Source organism: Canis lupus, chromosome 37 (genome assembly GCF_011100685.1).
Source record: "Canis lupus familiaris isolate Mischka breed German Shepherd chromosome 37, alternate assembly UU_Cfam_GSD_1.0, whole genome shotgun sequence".
Classification (NCBI taxonomy): domain Eukaryota; kingdom Metazoa; phylum Chordata; class Mammalia; order Carnivora; family Canidae; genus Canis; species Canis lupus.
Genome location: NC_049258.1, coordinates 10,658,160 through 10,680,656, shown reverse-complemented (window position 1 = coordinate 10,680,656; position 22,497 = coordinate 10,658,160). Strand labels below are relative to the sequence as shown.

The following is a 22,497-nucleotide window of genomic DNA, read 5'->3' as shown; positions in this document are numbered from 1 at the left end:
TTCCTGCCTTTTTTTTTTTTTTTTTAAACCCAGTTTTTTTTTTCTTGTCACTCTTCTCTGTTGATAATTAGATAATTCGGTCATCAGTAATAAATAGTAGGTTTTGTAGGTTATCAGTCCTTAAGAAAATGCACAGTAACCACAAATTTTAACAGACTTTGACATGGTTCTTTGAGTCTTACATTTATTTTCTTCTATAAATGTCATGGTACTGTCTTTACATTATGTCTTGATGTTTGCTGCTGCATCGCACAATTGGTAAATTAGCTGAGAAATTGGTAAAGTAGCTGAACTAATTGATCCACATGAGTAGGCAAAAATATTTAAATCAGTGAAATAATGAGAACTTGTTTGGGCTCTCATAGAATTGCTCTTTAATAGAGACTTCTTTTTTGAATAAAAAATGTACAGTTCTCTCAACTCCTATGAGGAAAAGGCTGGGGCTGTTTTGTAGAGTTTCACTTGGCCACCAGTGAATTATGCTCACAGAGATCAGCTTTAGTCTCGTTGATTTCACAAATTAATCAACTCCTGGTTTCCTTTTACATATAATTTAAATAAAATTTATTAAATAAAAATTACTGTATAAAAAAAATGAATTTTGTTCTTTATAGTCCTCATTACTGTCTATATATATATATATACATATATATATATATATATATATATACACACTTGTTTTTTCTTTTGTTCTTTATTTCACATGATCTTCCTATTAGGAAGGTGGTGGTTAGACCCAATAATGACATCTAGATGGATAACTTTGATTACAGGGTTATTCTGCAACCTAAATTTTTGTTGAGCTGAATTCTTAACTAAGGGCAATTGCTCAAGCAAATATGCAACAAAGATGATTATAGCAACTCTTAAAATAGCAATAAAGTAGAAGAATCCAGCTGTACTTTAGTAGGGAAATGGATAAACTATGGTTTATTCATGCAATGAAATACTATCCCCTAGTGAAAATAGGAACTAGATCTATACTTATCAATGTGGATACATCTCAAGAGCATAATATTGAGTGAAGAAGCAAGTTGCCAAAGAATGTCTATGATATGATGCATTTATGTAGTTTTATTTATTTATTTATTTATTTAAAGATTTCACTTATTTATTCATGAGAGATACAGAGAGGCAGAGACACAGGCAGAGGGAGAAGCAGGCTCCTCGAAGGGAGCCTGATGCAGGACTCGATCGCAGGACTCGATCCCAGGACCCCAGGATCACATCCTGAGTGGCAGGCAGACACTCAAATACTCAGCCACCCAGGTGTCCGCATTTATGTAGTTTTAAAAGAATATAGCTTATATTGCTTATGGGTACATATGTATCTAATGAAAATACATAAAAATATAAGAACTTTTATGGAAATGAAACACATTAACTTTATAAATAGTGGCTAACTCTGGGAGATAGGTTTGGATGGAGCTTTTTCAGAAATATGTGTAACTTTCCATTTTAAAAACAGCTGAAGCAGGATCCCTGTGTGGCGCAGCGGTTTGGCGCCTGCCTTTGACCCAGGGTGCGATCCCGGAGACCTGGGATCGAATCCCACGTCGGGCTCCCGGTGCATGGAGCCTGCTTCTCCCTCTGCCTGTGTCTCTGCCTCTCTCTCTCTGTGTGACTATCATAAAAAAATAAATAAATAAATAAAAATAAAATAAAAACAGCTGAAGCAAATTTGTTAACATGTTAAAACTTAACGGGTAGGTACATGGATTTGTTCATTATTTACTTTTACAGATTTCTGTGTAATTAAGATAGTTTGTGAAACTAACACTTGAAATTTTTAAATTTTGATTCCATTCTAATTTAACTTTTATATAATTAAACAACAAATTTAAAAATAAAATTTTTATTTATAATTAGGGCTCTCTTCCAGTGTGCTTTATTTTACTTTCTAGTCTTAAAGTAGTTGGCTCTGGGAAAATAATTCTTTTCTTTCTGCAATAGGAAAAGAATGTACCAGTGCAGCTCCACAATGTAAAGCTTTTCTAAGGAGAGGAGACAGACGAATTATTTAGTCAGTTTTACTTTACTGTTTGAGTCGTGCACCTGGGAAAATGCTTTCTTAACTGAGGAATACTCCTTGAAAGTCTGCAGAGGAATTAAAATTCTAGAGACCCTTGGGGAATGCAAACATGACCTCAAAGGATAGGGGAACAGAGTATATCATAGAGTCCTAGAAGGGATTTGGATGGAGTGACTCAGATACAGAATTACCACAGATGCCATGTGGTCATTAACACTTTTTAAAGTTTGGCTTGGTTACATTTTATTACAGTGTGGTAAAACTGAATTTATACTGTGACTGCAGGTGTCCTAGTTATTGCTCAAAGAAAATCTAATTCTCTGTTAAATAGGTATTAATAAGTAAACATGGTGAGCTGTGTTATATGGTTTGAATAGTAAATAGTAAATAGTTAAATAGTAAATTTAACAGCTGATCCTTAATATAACCACAGTATTTAAATGAGTTAAATAATCTTTCATTCCTAATCAAGAATACTTGTTACTAGCACTTTCAAAAGAAGTGAAACTTGTATCTCTAGAACACTATTTTTTAGCATGTATACTCCCTGTTTAGTTATGTGGCCCTGTGATGACCTTAAACACTTCTCTTCAAGAATTCTTGAACTCTAGGTCAGTATTTAAGGGGCTAGTCAGCTCCCATAGTAGTATCAGGCATTGCCTTCTGTGTTGCACTTAGGGCTGAGAGGGTTGGGATTTGAAGTGGCTTTGTCACTTTGATGGTTGGTTTGTCAAGGCTATAGTGCCAGGTGAGTGTTCCTCAACCTTCATTAGTGGTTGGTAAAGGCTTTGGTGGTGGGATATCCAGGAAGTAACAGTTGTTAGTATATTGATTAGTTGGTAAGTCAGGTGTTTGAGTCATAAGTTGCCTTGATCCATGTATAAATATATTGACTCTCTAAAAGAAAATATTCATTGAGCATTTACTATGTGTAAAATACCATAGTGTCTTAAATTATTGTTTACTGTGTTCATAGTATAAGCTCGGATTTATGACTTTAAAAAAATTTTTGAAGATATTTATTTGAGAGAGAAAGGGAGAGAGCTTGTGTGTGTGTGTGTATGAGAGGGAGAGAGAGATTGAGAGAGAGAGAGAATCCACAGACTCCTTGCTGAGTGGGAAGCTGACTGGGGGGCTTGATCCGAGGCCCCTGAGGTCATGACAGGAGCCAAAACCAAGAGTCGGCCACTCAACCAACTGAGCTACCTAGGTGCCCCTGGTTACACATTTTTATACAATGAAGCCTATACAAACTTTAAAGAAAGTAAGTGCCTGCAATTTTAAAATTTTGCAGTGGATACAAAATGCAATACAACTTACTATTCCATTGTCCTTTTATCTTAATGTCTTGTCATTCTAATTTATAGTCATCATTACTCTTACAGCTATAATTATTGCAGTTGTTTTAATCAATATACCTATTTTAAACTAGTGAGACCAGAGAATAAGACTGGAAGTGCTCAGCTTTTCTGGCTTTTTCTATGCTTTGAGGGTGCTGTCTATAGAGAGTTCTCATGCTAGTCAGAAAGACAGAACATGATAGCGTGTAAACTTAAGGACAGAAATTCACTTATTTATGTTGGCCTAGGCTATACAGATATTTATTGAGTATCTGTTATATATCAGGACTATGTTAAGCAGCTGGGCTATAATAGAGAATAAGATATTTTTGGTTTTCATATAAATTTTAGACCGGCATATCTACACCTTAATAGGTGAAAAAATACATGTAGTGTTAGTTTTTTAAATTTCAGCATTTGAAAGTTACTGTACTTAACATATTACAAATTCATCTTTCACTAAATCATTAAAAGAAAAGGACTTAATCCAGAAAATAAAGTTTACTAGAGACGAACAAATAGAATCTTACATGATTTAATTTTCTTTGTGCATGTGAGAGAATAGTCCACTAGCACATTTCTTTTCCACATTAAATTTTAAAAAGTTTTTATTCTGCTTTGTCCTAAAAGGATTTAAGGCAGTTTACAAAAATGTATAATATAGCAAGATAAAATAAACAAATGACTGGAGCTAGAAGTGAGATTAGAATACACAGTGCACGTATACTGTGAAGTGCTAGTCACAGATGCCATTATGTGAGACTCTTACTCTTGCCACCCCTGTCTATATCTGTAGCTGTATCTGTGTATCTGTAATCTAGATCTGTCTCCTTATTAAAATGTAGACCCTTCCTCTTGTGAAAGATCAGTCCCAAAACACGTGTTCCAGATGCCGTCCTCTCACTTTGTCCAGGACTTTCGTTCTTCCCTCTGTATCCTTGCCTCCAGGGTTGGTGTTTTGTCAATGCAAACATGTTCAGCTATCTCTCATCTACCCTATCCTGCATATACAAAAAACACACCCTTTATCTTCACATTCTTCTTTGGTTATTGCTCCACTTCTCTGTCATTTTGACAATGTTTTCAAAAGAATTCTTTACACGAACTTAATTGTCTTGTGCTCACCTCCCATTTGTAGTCAACCTACTCCAACCTGGTTTTCAGTCCCGACCACCACTGAAACTGACCTCGCTCAGAATTGATATATGTTGGCATGCCCACTGGATACTTTTCGGCTCCCATCCTATCAGATCCTGGCTGCATTGACCTAATTGATGAGGCCTTTCTCCTGGAAATGCTGCTTTGTTTTTATGTGCCCACATAGACTTATGTTTCTTCCACTTCTCAGGTCACTTCTCACTCCGTTGTTATTGCTTGTTCCTCATCCTAACCAACCTCTAGGTGCAGGAACCCCTTTCAGCTTGGTCCCATTCCTTTCCTTTCTCTTAATACACACCCAGTGGTGGGACGCCTGAGTGGCTCAGCAGTTGAGTGTCTACCTTCAGCTTAGGGTGTGATCCCAGGGTACAGGACCGAGTCCCTCATCAGGCTCCTTGTGGGGAACCTGCTTCTCTCTCTGCCTATTTCTCTGGCTCTCCCTTTGTGTGTCTCAGGAATCTTAAAAAAACAAAAAACAAAAAACACGCAGTGGTATGCATTGTCTTGATTTCACATGTTATCCATATGCCTTCCCAAGTTCATATTAATAGCTGAGACATTTTTTCTGAACTTTATACTCCTATATTCTAGGTCCTCTAGGATTTCTCACTGACATCTGTTTTAGGACAATGCACCTCTCTCATTTATTTACCTCTCTCTCAGCTTTGCGCAGTGGCAGTATCGTAGCCAATGAGGTTTATCCGAGGCGCGATTATTGCTATTTACCTCTCTCTCCTATCAAATTGGCAGCCTTGTATGAAATTAAATTGGCTGCCTTCTTCCACTGAGAACATGAGACAAGTGAGTATTTGCAGGCAGGATACTCCTTGCAAAATTAATTTGGGCATTGTATATATATTTGCCATAAAATAGATATAAGACTTTTGAGACAGATGTAAATTTTATCATCATTGGAATACATTGTTAAAGCGCCTACAGAATGTCTTATAAGCCATGCAACTTTCTAGAATACTCTTCAAAATGAAGTTGATGTTAAAAGTACATAAAAGAAACTAAAGGAGGTATATAAGATAGTTAAAAGTTGGGGACTCCTACCAAAAATGATCATTGTTTTAGGGTACAAGTTCCTGGGGTGCCTGGGTGACTTAGTGGGTTAAGCATCTGACTCTTGATGTCGGCTCAGGTTATGATCTTGGGGTCCTGGGATTAAGCTCCATGTTGGACTTGGCACACATCAGATAGTCTCCGTCAGGATTATCTCTCTCTCCTTCTGTCCTCCCTGCTCAAGCTCGCTCTCTCTCTCTCAAATAAATAAATAAATAAATAAATCTTAAAAAAAAAAAAAAAGTAGAATACCAGTTCCTAGTGCCTTCCTTGAAGCCCTTGAGGCAATGTATGTTTTAGAATTCAGAATTTTTTGATCTTTAAAATGATGTGGATATGGGCAGCCCTGGTGGCGCCGCGGTTTAGTGCTGCCTGCAGCCCAGGGTGTGATCCTGGAGACCCGGGATCGAGTCTCGTGTCTGGCTCCCTGCATGGAGCCTGCTTCTCTCTATTAAATGTAGCAGGAGGGTATGTTTCTAATGGGATCTAAAAGTGGAGTCAAATTGTTAAGAACCAAGGTTTACTTTTTGTTTTAAAGGGCCATCTGAGAATTTAATTGCTTTACATTTCAGCATAAAGGAGATAATTTGAAGTGTAGAATGGCATACTTTAAAATGAATCTAGCTTTGTCTGTGATTCATAGAACTTAATAGCTGGAGGGGATGCTTGAGTCTATTTTGCTCATTTTACAGATGTCTGATTCCTGGAAAGGCCATACATGGCAAAAGAGGACCCCACATTTTTGACTGTACACCATCACACAGTTTCTTTCCTTTTTTTTTTAAATATTTTATTTATTCATGAGAGACACACACAGAGAGAGAGAGAGAGCGCGCGCGAGAGAGAGCGGCAGGGACACAGGCAGAGGGAGAGGCAGGCTCCATGCAGGAAGCCCAATGTGGGACTCGATCCCGGCTCTCCAAGATCACGCCCTGGGCTGAAGGCTGCGCTAAACCGCTGAGCCACGGGGGCTGCTCCTTAGTTTCTTTATCAGAGCTAGTTAATATGACAAAGGCCTGTGAAGGAAAGTTACTGTAACAGAAGAAAAGCAGCAGAATTTAGGGAATTCTGTCTCCCAAAGGAACGTAGAGTGAGAATTTTAAAGTTCACCTGGAGAGAAAATCCCCAGAAGAAACCCCGTGATTAGACAATTTTATATATAAAAATGTGAAGCAATGAGATAGCATAAGGAAATTTAAGTGCTATTTGAGTGCTTGAGGAAAATCTGAAAGATTTCCTTGCTAGAGGATCATAAAAGTATTAGAAAAACAAAAATTTCAGTTTACTTTTTCTTATGGATACATAATTGAGAAAGAATGTTAGGTTAAATAGAGTTGGTAAGTGCCACTTATATTTAAGTATGATAAAACTATAACACAAGCTTCCCACATTTAGCTGTAGTATTCTTTTTTAGTTATGTTTCCTTAGCAGTCATTTCTCTTTTTTTCATTGCTGTTTGAGTCTTAGGCAGACCTGTCTTCTGGGAAGAAGTCAACCATATTAAATACCATTAAAACAAAATAAGATAGATTTGTAAATACTGAAACAGAAAGATATCTGAATTAGTATATTAGATTTCTATTGCTATTTAACCAATTGCTACAAATTTAGTGGCTTAAAATAACACAAATTTATTGATTTGCAGTTCTTTAGGTTAAAAGTAGGACACAAGTTTCACTGGGCTAAAATCAGGGTATCCGCAGGGTTGCATTCTTTTCTGGAGGCTCTAGGAGAAAATCTGTTTCTTTGCCTTTTCCAACTTCTAGAGGCCATCCACATTCTTTGGCTTATGCTCCCCACCTTCCCATCTTCAAAGCAAGCAGTCTCTGACTATGCTTCCATCAGCACATCTCTTTATCTGAGACTCCTGCATTCCTCTTCTACTTTTTAATTTTTTAATATTTTTAAAGATTTTATTTATTCATTCATGAGATACACAGAGAGAGGGAGAGAGAGACAGAGATACAGGCAGAGGGAGAAGCAGGCTCCATGCAGGGAGCCCGACGTGGGACTCGATCCCGGGTCTCTAGGATCACGCCCTGGGCCGAAGGCAGGCGCCAAACCGCTGAGCCACCCAGGGATCCCCCCTTTTCTACTTTTTTTTTTTTTAAATTAATTTATTCATGATAGAGAGAGGCAGAGACACAGGCAGAGGGAGAAGCAGGCTCCATGCAGGGAGCCCGATGCAAGACTCAATCCCAGGACTCCAGGATCACGCCCTGGGCCAAAGGCAGGGAGCCCTGAGCCACCCAGGGATCCTCCCCCCCCTTCTACTTTTAAAGATGCTTGTGATAACCACTCAGATAACCAGGATAATCTCCCTATCTTAAGGTTAGTTGACTAGCAACTTTAATTCCCCTTTGCCATTAACCTAACCTGTTCACAGGTTATGGACATTAGAACATGGGCATCTTTGGGGACCATTATTCTGCCTAGCATATATAGTAAGTAACACAAGAAAGTTGCAAAAATAGTATGTATGGTTTTAATTCCATTTGGATTTGAAAAAAAAATGTGTAGTGAAAAATATGGCAAAAGATGAAATCTACTTTAAGAAAACTCTGTATTCAAAAAATGTGATTGACAGCTTTGTTCCTTCTCCAAAAGGGTTCTGAACCCTTTTGATTGTCAGGCAGTAGGATAAAATTCAATTTACATTCAATGAAACAGTGACGGGAAGCAAAGTGTGTTTGTGTACTTACACACCCTCCCAGAGGAGTTCTCTGGTTTCTGCTGAGTATTGTTTAACTTTAATCAAGGGAACAGTTTGTTATTCCTTGATCTCTGGTGGATAAACACAGATTAGATCTGGCTTCAGAATTTCTCTGTATACCATGAACTGTACATTTTCCTAAGGTTAATCACACACAAGGCATAGTACCACTTAATAATCATATTTATTATTCAAAAATAATCTTTTATTACATTAATAGCATTTATGAAATCTATTCATGTATATGTTTTATTTACATGGTACCTTTCATCCAACTTTGAATGATTCAAATTCTTTCTAAGCTAAGCATTAGGTAGGGTATAATTTCCTCCAGATACACAGATGGCAAACGGTAAGAATTCACAGGTGAACCGGGGGTAAACAGATGGATCTTACATCACTCCTGCTGGTATGGGCTGTTTTCAGAGGACAGTGACCATGTCATATCCTTTGCAGAAAAATCATAAATTTGGCCTGAGAATTTTTTATGGTCGACACAAATAAAACTTAATTGCCTTTTTTTATTTTCATGAGTTTTGGTGCACTTAAAAATATGAATTTGTAGTTGAAATACTTTGAGTGTTTCAGTCTGCTTGTTTATATTTCTGTCTCTTTATTAAACATTGAGTTTCTAAACTGATGGGTTATGATATTTGTACCATAATTTCATGTAGCACTTTATTATTACATGGTGGGTTTTGTTTTGGTTTTTTTAGATTTTATTTATTCATGAGAGAGACAGAGAGAGAGGCAGAGTCATAGGCAGAGGGAAAAGCAGGCTCCCTATGGGGAGCCTGATATGGGACTCGATCCCAGGACCCTGGGATTGACTGAGCCAAAGGCAGACACTCAACCACTGAGACACTCAAATGCCCGTAAATGGTGGATTTTGAAATCTATTTTAAAACCCAAATTTCTTTCTTTCAGCCTTTCATATTATGGTTTCAAATCAAGGTTGATTGGGGAAAATACTGCTAGTTCCAATAAATAGAAAACTTTCAAATTTTAATGATGTAATTTTTTGTGTGCATTGTCGAAAAATGTAAATTAAAACCACTTGAACCGGATACATTATTGAAGAGATTTTAGAATATTTTTCTGCTTTAATTGGTATTTACGTGTTTGTGTTCCAGAAGCATTTTAAAAGTAACCTTAGGGATGCCTGGGTGGCTCAGCAGTTAAGCATCTGCCTTTAGCTCAGGGTGTGATCCTGGAATCCAGGGATTGAGTTCCACATCAGGCTCCCTGCGTGGAGCCTGCTCCTCCCTCTGCCTGTGTCTCTGCCTCTATGTCTCTCATGAATAAATAAATAAAATCTTTAAAAAAAAAAAACAGTGACCTTAAGATGTATGAAATGAGTATTTAACAAAAAGAATTTTCAGATTGAACTTCCTTCTTTATAATAAAAAAACACAATCTGTTGCCTGACAAAGTACAGCTTAATTTTAAGTAGTCTTGTCTTCCTTTGACATTGCATTTGATGGTCAGCAGGCATTTTTATAAGCTCAGTGGACAGGCTCAGTCTAGATATTCGACTTTGGCAGGCGGGATGTGAAATAGTTGAAATAGTTTCACTGCATATTTATCGTCCAATGAATGTGCACTTGTTAGAGGGCTGCCTTTTTTTTTTTTCTTCCAAATCTAAGGAATGAAGTAGCACAATATTCTTTCCTTGCTCTTTGTGATTACCTGTGTTTTGCCATTTAGGTCTTTACATACCTTTTGTAAAGAAGAAATGATTTGGTGATGGAGTGCTCCCCCTGACCGATGGACTCAAAGAAGAGAAGGTAAAACCATTTCTTCTTCTCCCTTACTCTTCTGGGAAAACACAATAAGTAATTCCATATATGCGTAGCTTCTCTTCAGTTTAATTTTCTCGTTCATGATTATTTAATAGGGATAGTGACATTTATGTTGATTGGCAAAGAGAGAAAGATATTAAATCTGATTAGTGATAAGCTTTGTTGCTAGTTTCTTATGCTTATAAAAAGGCACAAGGTGTTACCATTGCAAAGTCATTTTTTTTCTCTCAAATAATTTCAGGTCTTCACACGTAGCCTTATTAATTGTAATCCTCTTCTATCCTTAGAAAACAGGATTAAGTTTGTGGTTTTCCTTTCATAAAACCATAGTTATGCCTAATCTTAATTGAGAGGAATATCATTTAGCAAAAAGTAGAGAAATTTATAGGTATTATAAAATAAAAAAAAAAAAATTCTGTGCCTCATTAAAATTGGCATCAGTGTTCTAGAGAAAGGAAAGTATCATCGGTGGCAACAGAGGGAAACTTGGTAGACAGGAAACCTAGTATATCTTACATGCCCTTTTCTTAGAAGGAGAGGCAGTTATGGTGTGGTCATTATTATGAAGTTGTGTGTCTTGTGTTCTTTGAACCAGAGTCATCACATGGATAGAATTCTTTGGCTGGAACATGAATAAAACATGGAAGATTTTATATTCCTGATAAAAATTTGATTCTTAAAAGTTTAAATAAAAATTATAGAACTTACTCAGTGTAAAGTAAAATATGGATCTCTATTCCTTCTTATAAAATACTTTTTTTAACACATTCAAAACTAAAATTTTAACATGTCCCAACTTGGGACATGTTATAACTTTATTATATAAACAAGGAGTTAATATATGGAGAAGATAAAATCTTAAAATTCTGTGCTATTAAATCTAAAACTTCAAAAAGTAGTATAGGTTTTGTTTGCTTCTTAGATAGAGATAAGTAATTTGTGAATTTAGATTGTCCTCAAGCCTTTTATGTAAATAGTTGTTTTATCTCTGCTCCTGTGTGCTAACCAAAGTATAAAAACAGGTGATAAACTATCGATCCAGTCACCCACGTGCTGGTAAAAAGTACAGATCTAATGAAATCAGTTAAGAACCCTCAAAATACAATTTTAATTGCAGGAACAAGCTATTTTTCTTAATGTTTATAGCTCAACAGAGGCAGAAGGATCCAAAGAAAGAGGCCTGGTCCATGTGTGGCAAGCAGGATCCTATTCTGTAACACCAGAGAGATTGCCAGGCTGGGGAGGAAAGACTGTTCTTCAGGCAGCCCTTGGAGTGAAGCATGGAGTTCTTCTGACTGAAGGTATTGAAAAGAATGGCTTAACAAATACTAACTGAAATGCTAACAGTACCTGGGTGTGTAAGATCAGGTAAGAGTTACTGGATACCAGGAATGCTTAATGAAGTTTGCTGGAGCTTATACTCTTTGTGTTTTCAAAATACATTTTTACTCCTTTTATCAAAAATCAGATTGGTTTTTAAATTTAAAATCTATCATAACTAGAATAAAAGAATCATAGTTTCTAAATTTTATAGTAATAAGTACATGAAAAATTAAGTTTTGAAAGATTACCTGTTCAGAAACTCTTTTGTTGTACCTTTGTTCATTAAATGTATCAGAATAATAATGCTAATAATAGCTAGTGTTTATTAAACAATTACAAGTGCCTGGCAGCACACTGAGTACTCTGTAACACTTCACTGAGTCTTCACAACCACCTTGTGAGGTGGGCTGCTGTTCATGTTCCCACTTCATAGATGAGGAAACTGAAGGTCAGGAGGTTAAATAATTTCCCCAAGCCCATAGAGCTATTGGAGTGTCCGTCAGGATTAAAATTCAGAGTCTGATTTCAAAGCCTGCTTTTTTTAAGCCACTTGGCTATACTGCCTCAGTACAGTTTTTCCCAGGCATAAACAGTAGCTCATAAGAACATGTAATAAAATAAATCGATAACAGAAGCATAAGCTATATTTTATAGAGAGAGTTGCTTTTAATTTAATAGCAATTTACCAACTCAGTGGCGAATTAGGTTTGAGCCAGGACTGCCATTAACTAATTTATAAATTTCTGTTCCATAAGCATTTATTAAGTATTCAATAATGCTTTGATATTTTCCTTGTAGGAGCTAAGGAAAGACAAATTCTAAGAAGCAAAGCTTAAATCTGACCTTGGTAATTCTGTGGGGTAAACATGGATTTCTTTCCAGCCTCTTTATTATTGTATATTTTATTATAATAATATAGAATAATATTCTTATAGTAATTACATAATAATAATAGTATAGTAATATTATTATTATTAGGCCAGAACTGGAAAAAGCATTATTGTAAAAATGTGAACCATATTTAGTCAATCCTTGCTCTACGGATTTCAAAATACATCATTCGCAGACATATATAAGTGGAATTCTGTTATTTTATTTACCCTTCAGTAAGATATTTAGGATCCCTTCATGAACATGACTTTAAACATCTAGAATCATACCTAAGATGGGATACCTGAGGGAAAGCATTTAAAAAATATATAATTGTTCATGTTTACACAGCATCCTGGTTTTAAGTATCAAAGCTACAAAAAAAAATCTCATCTCACATAAGTGTGTAGTTTGAAATGGCAAAAAGATCTCCAGTGCTATCTTTTCTACTGATGGAATGAATGCTCGAAAGTTTCAAGCTTGTCTCTTTGACTATCAGCTCATGATTCCGGGAGGACACTTCCCTGAATCACTATTTTTGAGGTACTCCAGGTGTAAAAAAGGGAGGAGTTGTCTAAATATCCATTTCTTTGTACTATTTCTCTCTCTAGTGGAATGATATTCATTGAAAGAGTTGGTGAGCTGTTGCAAGTGTATATTGCTGTATCCTTTGGGAAAAACGTTTAAAAGATCTTAACCAACGAGCTTATTTTCTCAGCGCTCTTTATCCAAACTGGGAATTCCCTAAGAAAAGCTCATGTCTTCCCTTTAGCCACTATTGTGTTCTTTCTTACATAGATGTTCTGGATAGTTCACTTGAGTTTATAAATATATTTGCTGTGTATAATAGGCCAAAGATAATGTATTTTTTTCATCATCAGCTCAGGTGCTTCTTTGTGGGGAAAAGACTACTAGAAATTTACTCCATTATTTATTACTTTTAAAAAAAGGAGTCGTCTCTGGTCATATGGAAAAGAAGGGGTAGTAGATGTGTCTGAGTGTTTTTTCAAAACTCATGTCCAAGTCTTTGTTCCATTTGAGTTTCATAGCTAGCTAGCACAGGCCATATGCATATGTCCTCAAACTGCCACAGTGGTGCAGTGAGATCATGACCTGGTAGGACACATGGACAGAAACAAGTCCTTATCTTTCATGTGCCCAACTCGTTGGCACCTTCCATCGTACTGCTAGAGCCACCCAGTTGCCCTTCATTCTAAAGCTAGCCAGTCATAGCTTTATTGGGTTTTTCGCTTTGTTGTTTCATTATGGTGATATGTTTCTTAAACAAATGACACTTCAGAAACCCTATATAGTACACAGTATGTATTATATATAACATTTAAAATTATACATAAAATTGTATACATCAGGAAGACAGCCATGTCTTGTTAACACTGGTGCTTTCTTACAACCTGGAAGTGTAAACGTGATTTCTTAGTTTTGGCCAAAATGAATCTCTAATATTTTTATGCTATTGCATAATCTTCTGCTGCTCTGACTTAAAAGAAGCAGTGAATGTTACAGATATTAGCAAATGTGTCTATTTTATCCTTTGCTCATTTTATCTTATCATGGTCATTATTTTGTCTTTGAACACCTGAAATCTGCTCCTGTAATAGCCTACAATGATAGCCATTAGTAGTGGATCCATGTAGGACTTGGCAGGATGAAGCTGAAGGAAAGGAGCAATAACCCTTCATTTGAAAGTGGCCTCCTGCAGTTGGTAGAAGTGGTCACTATTTTTCAGAATCTTAAAAGATGGTGTTTGTTAAAAGATGAATAAATGTGAGACATAATATGCTTGAACCAAAATCTTTACAACTGTGCTTTTGAAAATTAAAACAAAACCAGCCCTATTTTGTTAAATATAGAGGGACTAGAGATTTGCTGATAAGATTTCTAGTTAATTCACTAATTCCCTCCTTTTTTTTTTTTTAATCTTCAGATGGTGAGGTCTACAGCTTTGGGACTCTTCCCTGGAGAAGTGAACCGGCAGAGATTTGTCCGAGTTGCCCTATTCTAGAAAATGCCCTGATAGGGCAATTTGTCGTTACTGTGGCATCAGGGAGTTTCCACAATGGAGCAGTAACAGAAAGTGGTGTAGCATACATGTGGGGGGAGAACTCTGCAGGCCAGTGTGCAGTAGCTAACCAGCAGTATGTTCCGGAACCAAATCCTGTCAGCATTTCTGATTCTGAGACCAGTTCTTTGTTAGCAGTCAGGATTTTGCAGTTGGCATGTGGTGAGGAGCACACACTGGCATTATCAATAAGCAGAGAGATTTGGGCATGGGGTACCGGTTGTCAGTTGGGTCTCATTACCACTACCTTCCCGGTGACAAAGCCACAAAAGGTGGAACATCTTGCTGGGCGAGTAGTGCTACAAGTTGCCTGTGGTGCGTTCCACAGCTTAGCACTTGTACAGTGCCTCCCTTCCCAGGATCTGAAGCCAGTCCCAGAAAGATGCAACCAGTGCAGCCAACTCTTGATTACCATGACTGACAAAGAAGACCATGTGATTATATCAGACAGTCACTGTTGCCCATTAGGTGTGACACTGTCAGAATCCCAGGCAGAAAACCAGGCCAGCACTGCCATCAGCCCCTCCACTGAAACCCTTGACAATCAAGAAGTATTCGAGAACACGCTTGTAGAAAATGAGCTGCCTGTTGCTACTGATACAAACGTTGGAAATGTTCAGACCACGGGTGGTGATGCCATATCCTCCCAACAAGAAATCATGGGAACAACTGAAATTCCTTCTGCCCAAAATATACCATCATACCCTGATACTCAGGCAGTAAATGAGTACATGCAAAAACTGTCAGATCATTCAGTAAGAGACAACTCAGAGAACGGCAAAAAGCCAATGCCATCTCAGGTACCTGCTAAATTTTATAATATAAAGGTATTTCTGGTGTTACGAGTTTTTCTTTAGCAATTTTAAAATGCTTTAGGCTTGAGTTTGACTATAAATCTGTTTTATCATGTAATCCTAGATAAGAGAAAACCTGGATTAATTCAAAATTACTCCTTATGTTCAAATTCTGCCCTTGAAGATGTTGAAAGATGTTATACTGGGCTTCTTTTATCAATAGCAAAATCTCATTTTTTCTAGTACTTTTTTCCCATGGCTAAATGTTCTAAATTTTGGTGGGCTCCTGAATGCTGTTATTTTTTTCCTGAATACTTTTAATATAACTATATATTTGCAAAGATTTGTCTCACCTGTATTTGTACCACTCCGGATTCTTTAGAGAGTAGTCCTTTTTTTTTAATCAGGGAAGGTTGCTATGTGATAGATCCCTCAACGGGAGACAGACCTAAAAAATACCTCCTAGTGTTAAATATTGTTTAAAGTTTTTCCAGCTTGTACCTGTCGTCCTTACTGGGCTTTGTTGTGGGGCAGGGGCTTAATATTTTCTTCATCTTATTTAAGCTATTCTCATTTTGAAAACTTGTAGAGAAAAGCTGTTTGCCAGAAGCAGACAGTAAAGTTTGAGTCTCTCTGATTAAAACAAATTGTTTTAAAAGGATAATTTGTTTTTTTACTCTTCATGTAAGCCTTTCAGTTTTGCTTTTACCAACACTCTAAGATAAGAAAATGAAAAAACCAAAAACCTCTAATCATCAAAGAACTGTCCTGTGGTGTTTTTTCAGGTTTTTGAAACCACATACCTCTTGATACTTTATTCTTGTTTTTCACTCTGTCAGGATGAGAACATGGCTTAGAGGTATTTTTAGAAATAGTTTTTATTTCACAGTTAACTCATTGAACCTTGTGGATATCTGATTTTATTTTTCAATTAAGAATAAGCTGTTTGGAGAAAGATACTATTAGAATCTAAACAAAACAAAAATAATGATTTAATAGGAATGCACATAGAACATTCTTAGACTTGAACATGCCTATCAGAAATTTGGACTTTGACTTTTTTTTTTTTTTTAAATATTTATTTATGCTAGTCACAGAGAGAGAGAGAGAGAGAGAGGCAGAGACACAGGCAGAGGGAGAAGCAGGCTCCATGCACCGGGAGCCCGATGTGGGATTCGATCCCGGGTCTCCAGGATCGCGCCCTGGGCCAAAGGCAGGCGCCAAACCGCTGCACCACCCAGGGATCCCTGGACTTTGACTTTTTAGAAGTCAATTCTGCTAATTAAATTTGAAGTTAAAACTTCACTGTATACAGTTTTTTGATTAATAGATATTATTGAAATTACATTGTCCTGTGGATTTATTTTGTTAAACATGTAAATTTTTTGTTGCCTATGCTAATTTTGACAATGTCTGTCTATACTAAGTATAATTCAATTTTTCTAAATAATGTCTCAATCAGACATTTAATTCACTAGGAATTTATGTAGTCTAGGACAAAGTTTTTTTCCTCTGGCCAAAAATAACAAAGAGTATCTCATTTTTGTGAAATAAACCATAGTATTTGGCAATGAAGTATATATCTTATAATTGAATTTAATTATTGCTTAACTGGGACTCCTAAAATTATGTCTTTCATCAAAATTGCTGGCTATGTATTTTTGTTTTGTTGATTTATTTATTTTATGTATTGTTAAACAATTAAGTAGAACAGCCAGTAAGAACAATAATTTAAAGTTTATTGAAGGTAGAATTTTGTGACTTTCTTTTTATCTATTGGTAAGAACCCCCTAAAATATTCACCCATAAATATCATTCGCTGTTTCTATTATGAGCCTTTATACACAAAGGGTGAAAATAATGACGTTAGTTCTTAACAAGTTATCAGGAACTGTATTGCCAAGGGATTAATAGATTTGTATTTATCTTTTGCTTGATATGGTATATTTGTTTTGTTGAATATTTAATTAAAGACTCATTTGCTTCTCTGAATTTAGTATTTAATTCAACAAAATGTATTGAGTACCCACTACAGTTCAGGTAGTGTTTCCTGTGCAGGAAACAGGAGTTATTTCCTTTAAGAGAATCAGAAGTCAATGTCAAAAAACTTGTTTTGTTATGGCTTTCAATTCAGGACAAATTAAGGAATGTATATATACCCCTTGGGACCTTTGGACACCATAGGAAGGGAATTTTTCAAAATGACCTATGCTGATAAGCTAAAAGCTTTTTTTGTGTTTATAGTAGTTACATTTAATGACTTTCCTTTAAGTAAACAGTGGTGCTTGACTGCTCAGAGTGAGTTCCAACTGATTTTTTACTAAGATTTTAGAAAACTTCAGTTTGACTTTCAAATATAGCTATGAATGCCACAAAGAACATTGGTCCCAAATGTTTAATTATTAAACCTACCACATTTACTCTGTCATAATGAGAGCCAAGTAATCCTTCAGCTTACATGGCCTCTGAGTCATGGAGAATAACATTCATGAGGCAATGGAAACACTTCAGTTTAAGAACATAACTTGGGGGCAGACAGATCAGAGGTCTGTCTGTATATGCTATATCTAAATTACCATTTATAAAATATTTTAGGAAAAGCGTTTAAAAAAATTTTTTTTCCCGGTATTTCTTAGTATCAGTCTGTGTAAATCTTCCTAATAAGCAATCAATAATACTACTTTATTTATCTTATGTATCATTAGCCTTTTCAAGCTTATATCCCGGGCTGTCACAGTACACCTTGTTTTAAAGGCTAGGTTTTCCAGACCTTTCTTCCCCTCTCCCCTTCTGTGCTTAATTTTATTAAAGCAGCTGGGGGTTATTTTTGAATAGCATGGAAAAACACAATACTCAAAAGGAAATACTTCTGATAAGGAACTGTATTTTGAGTACTCATTTCCATATAATGTGTTAAATCCTGTACTAAAAGGGGACGCCTTTAAGTTGAAGATAAAGAGATCTTTGTTTTAGAATCTTAAATTTGTAAGTAGTGACGGTTTTTGTTAAACTTTATTTTTGTTGATTGCTTGTTGTATAAGGGATTATATTTTTATATACTTTTTTGTGTGTATATTTTAGCCTCTTGTAGAAGAAGCAGTTCCTAATCTTCACAGTCCACCAACCACAAGCACCTCAGCCCTAAACAGCCTAGTAGTCTCTTGTGCATCTGCTGTTGGTGTGAGAGTGGCTGCTACATATGAAGCTGGGGCCTTGTCTCTTAAGAAAGTTATGAACTTTTATAGTACGGCCCCTTGTGAACCTGGAACTCAGGCAGGCAGTAGTTCCATAGGCCCAGAAGGTCTGAAAGATAGCAGAGAAGAACAGGTTAAACAGGAATCAATGCAAGGAAAGAAAAGTTCAAGTCTCGTGGATATCCGAGAAGAGGAATCAGAGGGAGGCAGCCGAAGACTCTCCCTCCCTGGATTATTGTCCCAAGGTAAGGAAATAGCCAGGTGAATTGACTTTTGGTAAATCCAAAATGCTCCTGACATCATGTATTATATTATAATAAATTGGTAGCTTTCCTAATTGCTAACGCTGACATATTCAGATATCAAAATTTATTTAATTTTGGTCATGTAGATGGTTTTAAAAGAAAGTTACATGTTTTCCCTGCTTTAAAAATAACTGTAGAACCTAACTTTTCTGTGATGGTTGCTTCTGCTTCTGTACCTTACTATGAATCTTACTATATTGTTCTGGAATGTAGTAACAGCCTCCTTATATGATAGTTGGGGCCTGTAGTGATGAAGAGTGATGAAGTCATGGATGTGACCTTTGTTAATTAAGTGGGGGATTCACTGTATTTGGCCTGAAAGTGGAGATAATTTTAAACTTCAATAAAAGGAAAGTTCATTTCTGATACAATTAGCAACAAACTTCTTAGAATATTACGATTCTTACCCAGTTGGTTCTTCAACATTTCTCAGTTGGTTCAGGAATCTCAGTCATCTAGACTTTTGTTTCTCGAACTGTGACCTACAGACCAGAAACAACAGCAGTATCTGGGAATTTGTTAGAAATGCAGGATCTCCAGTTTCACTCCAAACACTGAATTGGAGTAGGTGTTGTATAACAAGATCCCCAGGTGACTGGTGTACACATTAAAGTTTGAGCAACATTGGATTTAGACCAGGAATTGGTAAACTTTTTCTGTAAAGAGCAAAAAGTAATATGATTTGTGGGCCATACAGTCTCTGTTATATAACTATTCAGCTTTGCCATTGTTGCTTAAAAGTAGCCATAAATAATACATAAATGAGCAAGGCTATATATATATATATTTTGTTCGAATATATATATATTCGAACAAAACTTTATTTACCGAAACAGTCAGTGGGCTGTATTTGACCTATGGTCTATGGTTACATCATTTTGTGCAAAGCTTTAAAATTAGGAATCCTACCTTGCACTTCTACTTAGTTATGGCACTGTTGTGCCACTGAGCACTTCCACTATTCTGCCTTCTAATTCTCATTGCCACTAGATTTTCAGCTTGCAAATAAAACCCTTAGTCCTTAGTGTGTGTATGTGTTAATAAGAAGAGAGCCTATGTATTCTTTTAAGTCTGAAGGAGAACTTTGTGCTAAAATTTTCTTATTCTGAAATGTCCTTTAGTATTTTCAGCATAAATATATTTGAGATCTCCTGGAACCACCAATGTGTGGAATATTGATTTTTGTCATGTCATTGGGGCATTGAAATGTACAATCCCACTAACAGACTTCTTTCCTTTGGTTAAATTTTACTTAGTTTTATGTGCACGCTTTTTCTTTCTCTCTTTTAAAATTATCTGAAATATGTCTTTTAGGGAACTTCAAGTAGGTTTATTTGAGTGTCTATATGAACAAATGGATGGCACGCTTACCAGAAAAGATACTGATTGTAGCTAGTGATGATCACCTTTTTGTGGCCCTCAAGTTAATGACCAACTCTGCACTTAGTGACATTTGATGATTTTCTTCAAAACATATCCTGCCACCAAATCAATGTACAAGATTTACATAGTATTGTATGCCATTATTATAATTTTGAATGCTATAAAAGATTTTTTAAAACATTGTTTAAGTCCTCTATAAAATAATTTGAAATAGGCAGGCAAAATTCATAAGTTTCTTAGTGCTTCCCATTCATAATCTTTTTTTCCCCACCATGGAAACTTGAAAATTGGGCAGCCCGGGTGGCCCAGTGGTTTAGCACTGCCTTCAGCACAGGGCGTGATCCTGGAGACCTGGGATCAAGTCCCACGTCGGGCTCCCTGCATGGTGCCTGCTTCTCCCTCTGCCTGTGTCTCTACTTTCTCTCTCTCTCTCTGTCTCATGAATAAATAAATAAAATCTTAAAAAAAACTAGAAAATTTTATATCTAAAATAAGTCCTTTATTATAATATTTACAATGTTTGAACATAGATCTTGACTTGGAAAGACTTAACTCTGCTTTGAAGTGAAAAAATTCTCAGCCCTAGTGCAGTATTTTGTTAAGCGTATTCTTTAGAATGCAAGTTCCATAGGATGTCATATAGACATTCTATATAACATAAGTGTTATACAGAAAGGGATTCTCTGGCCAAGTGCTTTGGAAATGGAGCGGAGTTAAACAAATCTAAATAGGCCTTTTAATTGCAGGACTTGTCAGGGCCTTTAGCATGCTAATGTGTGTGAATCTACAGGGCAGATAGTATGGAGGATAGAATGTAGTAGGCAGCATTTAGCAAACTCATCTCACTATTAAATCCCCGTTTTTCCAGAAAACCTATAGAATATGCTTCACAAATACCGTGTTAGTGTATTTCTTTGACAATCAACAATTGGTCAAAATGATATCTTTTTATCTCACCCATCTTATTCCTTCATTCCATCTCTGGCTTGTTTTCAGTTTCCCCCAGGCTCTTAAGAAAAGCTGCTCGGGTAAAAACTCGGACAGTGGTTCTGACACCCACATACAGCGGAGAAGCAGATGCACTCCTGCCTTCTCTTAGAACAGAAGTGTGGACCTGGGGGAAAGGGAAGGAAGGACAGCTGGGTCATGGTGATGTTCTGCCAAGGTGAGTGTTGCCTGTATTTACTGTTAGCAGTTGGCTTTAACACATAAATCTCTCTCCTGTGAAAGACTCTAAATCGTTAACATGGATTTAAAAAAACCAAACAGATCTGTCACATTAGTTTTGAATTTGTACCTGATAATAAAGGACTTAAGTATCTATGGTGTACGTTCCATCTCTTCTTTGATGTATATTCATCTTGGAACAGAGAGGGATGTTTGGGATAAGATTGTATTTTATTGAGACACTTAAATAGCTCAGTTGTTTTACTTTAATAAAAGAGCCAACTTTTTTTTTTTTTTTTTTTTACCTGAAAGGTGTCCTTCTGTGGCTGCCAAAATAACTGTAATAGCAATATTAAACCATTAATGCACATCAAGTAAAAACTGTTGCTTTGCATAAGAACTCATGATATAAAAAATTAGATATTTGTGAAGGTTTGTAATGGAATGATTATCTAAAACAGCCAGGTAATGCAAGTGTCTCTCATTTTAGCAAAGTGAAGACATTAAACGAACAGACAGACAAAAAGACTTCTCTCTCTGGTTATAGTTCATTGTGTCCTAAGAATACTCTCTGCCAAAATGAATCAGCAGGTTTTGATTCTTAACAGATTCTGAATTATGGTTGCTAATTAATGACTGGCTGACAAAGATTAAATTAATAATCATCCAAAATTTTTGATAATAGTAGTAAGTTGAATATATATTCAATATTTTTATTTTAATGATTTCTTTTGAAATGTTTATTTTTACTTCAAAGTACTTATTCTGTAATTTGAAAAAGATCATGATTTTTTTGAGCCTTCTTACATTGAGTTTGTATGTGTATGTTTTTCTTTAAGGCTTCAACCACTGTGTGTAAAATGTCTGGATGGTAAAGAAGTAATCTATCTGGAGGCAGGTGGTTACCATTCTCTTGCACTTACTGCGAAATCCCAGGTAGGAGACAAACTGTTAAAAGCTATCTTAATTTTGTGGAAGGTTAACATGACCAGATTGGACGTTCATTTATTGAGTGTTTGCTATGTGTCAGGCAATAAAACCATATCTTACTTGATCCTTCTAATATTTTACATTGCATTGTATTATTCCTGTTTTACAGATGAAGAAAGGGAGATTTAGAGAAATTATGTTAACTCGGTAAAGTCACACGTGGGATAGTAAATAGTACGTAGAGTCAACACTGATCTGCTTAATGAAGGTTTCCATAATGTGTTCATATTGAAAAATAAAATTCAAGATTTTCCAGAGTATTGATGATTTTTTTTTTGATA

General features: G+C 36.1%; 1 protein-coding gene and 1 pseudogene across 3 annotated transcripts in view; both read left to right on the top strand.

Moving 5' to 3' along the window:
• ALS2 (alsin Rho guanine nucleotide exchange factor ALS2) overlaps positions 1-22,497 on the top strand; it is a 69,793-nt gene that overhangs the window by 2,818 nt on the left and 44,478 nt on the right. For all 3 annotated transcript variants that reach the window (XM_038585377.1, XM_038585375.1, XM_038585376.1), the window contains exons 2-7: positions 10,016-10,095; positions 11,257-11,411; positions 14,249-15,183; positions 18,259-18,616; positions 21,056-21,224; positions 22,066-22,162. In XM_038585377.1, the coding sequence (XP_038441305.1) occupies positions 10,076-10,095; positions 11,257-11,411; positions 14,249-15,183; positions 18,259-18,616; positions 21,056-21,224; positions 22,066-22,162 (1,734 nt within the window). In that variant the 5' untranslated portion in view covers positions 10,016-10,075. The remainder of the gene's footprint in view (positions 1-10,015; positions 10,096-11,256; positions 11,412-14,248; positions 15,184-18,258; positions 18,617-21,055; positions 21,225-22,065; positions 22,163-22,497) is intronic.
• Positions 5,192-5,389, top strand: LOC119867973 (annotated as a pseudogene).